A 3,338-nucleotide genomic window follows, 5' to 3' on the forward strand; every position below is an offset into this window, starting at 1 on the left:
ATTAAGAAAAGCGATCGCGCCGAAGGTGTGCCGTAGGCTAGTTCACCAGCCAAGAATTATTTAAAGGAGCGTTCAGATTAATCAACGAAGAATTATACGGTCACAATATATATGTTAAATATATATATATATATATATATATATATATTGTTACGTCCGTGGGTCGATTATTAAATATCGCGCGACGCAACCAACATTTGCGAAATAAATAACACGATTTTATAAAACGAAACACAAGAATATTTTTATGGAACAAAATAATACAAAGCGTAATAATTTCAAATAACACGCAGCTGATCAAGAAACGACCGCACAGCTTGACAGCTATTTTCAATCTAATCTGTCACTGTTTTTCAAACGTTCTCTTAATGACGAAACTCTTGACAACGAGACATATCGAGACATTTCAAACGTTCGATTTTATAGCCTAACTTCACAAATCGCAGGGATGTAACACTGCCCCCTCCTTTCCAAATGAGTTGTCGTCCCGACAACTGGTAAAGGGGGGTTAAACATAATTGTCTTCAAAGACCTTTCTATATCCAATGTGTCTTCTTGTCTTCTCTGAGCTACAGATTACCGAACTGCACATTTTCTGGATTCTTCCGATTTCAGGTTTTGAAAAATTTCTTCTTTTTATCCCTTAACAAATATCTTCAGACAAGAGGGGGGGAGAGTTACTCTTCGCGGGCCCTTTGTTCTCTGAAAAGAACACCTCAAGTCTCTGCCTTGGCATTTGCCCTTCGCCTCACGGAAAACCACAGTTCAAAAACCGTGAGTAAGGCAGTCTTCTTTCAGGCGTAATAATTTTTTCAGAATTCAAATCTCCTTGTCTCTTGCCTTTTCTCACTTCAGGTCCAATTTTCAAATTCTCAATGTCGTTTCTCGAGAACGTTTCCTGAAAATAAATCAATATACGAAAGTATACGAACAAAAAAAAAGAAGCTTAAAATTATGAAATAAATAACTAGGTTTTGATCATGTCTTCAATTAAGATGTTCTACTATAAAATGAGGCTAGTCTGTCGGCATGCACAATTTTATTACGATGTTTAATAGATTTTTGAATACCAAAAACTACATCACTAAGTTTTTTTTTAACTATCCTATATGGACCCTCCCAATAACTTTGTAACTTAGGGGTCAACCCTTTAACTCTTCGAGGATTACAAAACCAAATATTTTGACCGACAATAAAAGAAGTCTTTCTAGCCTTGCGATCATAATAATCTTTAGTTCTAAGCGTTCTTAAATGCAAGCGTTGCCTAACACTATTATAAATATCTGATAATTTTCTTCTCATTTTTTGAATATAATTATGAACTGAATTTTTTATTTCCTCATTTTGTGAGTTTGGAGGAATACCTCGAAGTAAATCAATTCGTAATCTTAAATCTCGAACAAAATATAGTTCAGCAGGAGTAACACCAGTAACTTCATGTTTCGAAGATCGATAAGCTAAGAGATACATGGGAATCCAATTATCCCAATCTTTCTGATTCTCTGAAATGAATTTAGCTAAATAATTTAGAATTGTTTGATGTTGTCGTTCCACTTGACCATCTGACTGTGGATGTAAAGCAGTTGTTCTGGTTTTTTTAATTCCTAATAAATGTGTCATCTCTTGAAAGATTTTTGACTCGAAATTCTTCCCTTGATCCGTATGGATTTCCAGTGGTTTTCCATGACGAGAAACTACCTAACTAACAAAAACTTCAGCTACAGTATTAGCCCTAATATTTTTTAATGGAAATGCTTTAACCCATTTCATAAAACAATCGACTACCGAGCCAACAATTGACCAACAAATATCGATTCCCAGCATTAGTTATCAGAAGAGGGCCGAGTATGTCCATCTGTACTCTTTCGAATGGAGTTCCCACATTATAAACTTGTAACAGGGATTTTCCTTTTTCTAAAGGACCCCTCTTTGCTATACAGATCTTACAAAGACCAATGTTCCACATCGCTTTTACATGTAGCCCAATAAAAACGTTTACGAATCTTTTCTAGTGTCTTATTTATTCCGAAATGTCCACCAGATACAGAATCATGGGCCTCTTCTAATATCTGATTGATGTATTTCTCTGCAACAATTATTTGTAAAATACTATATTTTAAATTTGTAGATTCCCATCTTTTAAAAAGAACACCATTCTGTAAGATTAATGCATCCCAATAGGACCAATAAATTTTTGCTGAAATATCTAATTCAGCAATTTCCTCTCGAAGAGGGCGTTTTCCTGACTCTTTTCCCTGAATAAAAATTGAAATGATGGGATCCTCCATTTGTCTATTTCGCCATTCTTCCAAATTCTGTTCTTCTAAAACAATTCGAGCTACTAAGTTCTCTTTTAATTCCACTTTTTTGCAATAATTACATTCAAATCTTTCACAAGGACATCTGGATAATTCGTCAGCATTTTGATGTATCCGTCCCTTCCGATAAACAACCTCAAATTGGTATTGTTGTAGTCTTTCAATCCATCGTGCTAGTTGGCCCTCAAGATTCTTAAATGACATTAACCATTTAAGAGAAATATGATCTGAACGAATTAAAAATTTCCTTCCATACAAATAATGATGAAATGATTTTAATGCTTCTACAATAGCCAACAATTCCCGTCTAGTCACACAATAATTTCTTTCCGTTTTACTAAATACTCGACTAAAATAGGCAATTACTTTCTCGGTTCCCTCCTGAACTTGTGAAAGAACTGCTCCTAGCCTGTGATGAGGCGTCAGTATGTGTATGCTGAGTGTGTAAAAGAAAGGGACAGAGTGAGTGAGAAAAAGAGAGAGAGAAATAACCGTCTCCGCCGCGACGGCAACGCTCCTTCGATTGTCATCGACATTGTCGTCAACGGCTTCAGACCAATCGATATATTGATTTTCCGGCTCAGCTGAGAGACACATCGTGTGTAACAATCAGCTGATTGCAGTGTCCGACGGCCGACGATCCGGAACAACTTTTCGTCATTAAAGTAACGTTATTTTAAGGAACACTTATTCCTAACGTAATTATAAAACATTTTCTTCTTTATCAAAATTTTATTTAAAGCATAATTTTATGTTATAAGATAAAATAGGTAACGACTCATGCAGCGGTAATCACCTGTCGGACAGTCAGCTGCGCCCGCGTTCGCGGCGCGTCGCGCCGCTCCTGCCTGCCTTCTATACTCGACGCGTGATTTGCTAACTATTTTTGCTTATAACTCAAAAAATACGCTTCAAATCAAATTTTGGTAGAGGAAAAATTGTTTTAGAATTCGCTCAAGAATATGTCATTTTAAGGACATCAGGTTGTTTTGAATCACCCTGTATAGAGAGAGAGAGAGA

General features: G+C 36.0%; 1 protein-coding gene across 1 annotated transcript; it reads right to left on the bottom strand.

The window, feature by feature from the left end:
• Window positions 1–748: 748 nt before the first annotated feature.
• LOC140674216 (uncharacterized) lies at window positions 749–2,915 on the bottom strand. The gene is made up of 5 exons (XM_072907609.1): window positions 2,811–2,915; window positions 2,153–2,510; window positions 1,948–2,086; window positions 1,324–1,588; window positions 749–898 (listed from the first exon to the last, which is right to left on the bottom strand). Exons 1-5 carry the CDS (start codon window positions 2,913–2,915, stop codon window positions 749–751), a joined length of 1,017 nt encoding a protein of 338 aa, XP_072763710.1.
• Between the last annotated feature and the right edge of the window lie 423 nt (window positions 2,916–3,338).

Source organism: Anoplolepis gracilipes, chromosome 15 (assembly GCF_047496725.1).
Source record: "Anoplolepis gracilipes chromosome 15, ASM4749672v1, whole genome shotgun sequence".
In the NCBI taxonomy this organism is placed as follows: Eukaryota; Metazoa; Arthropoda; class Insecta; order Hymenoptera; family Formicidae; genus Anoplolepis; species Anoplolepis gracilipes.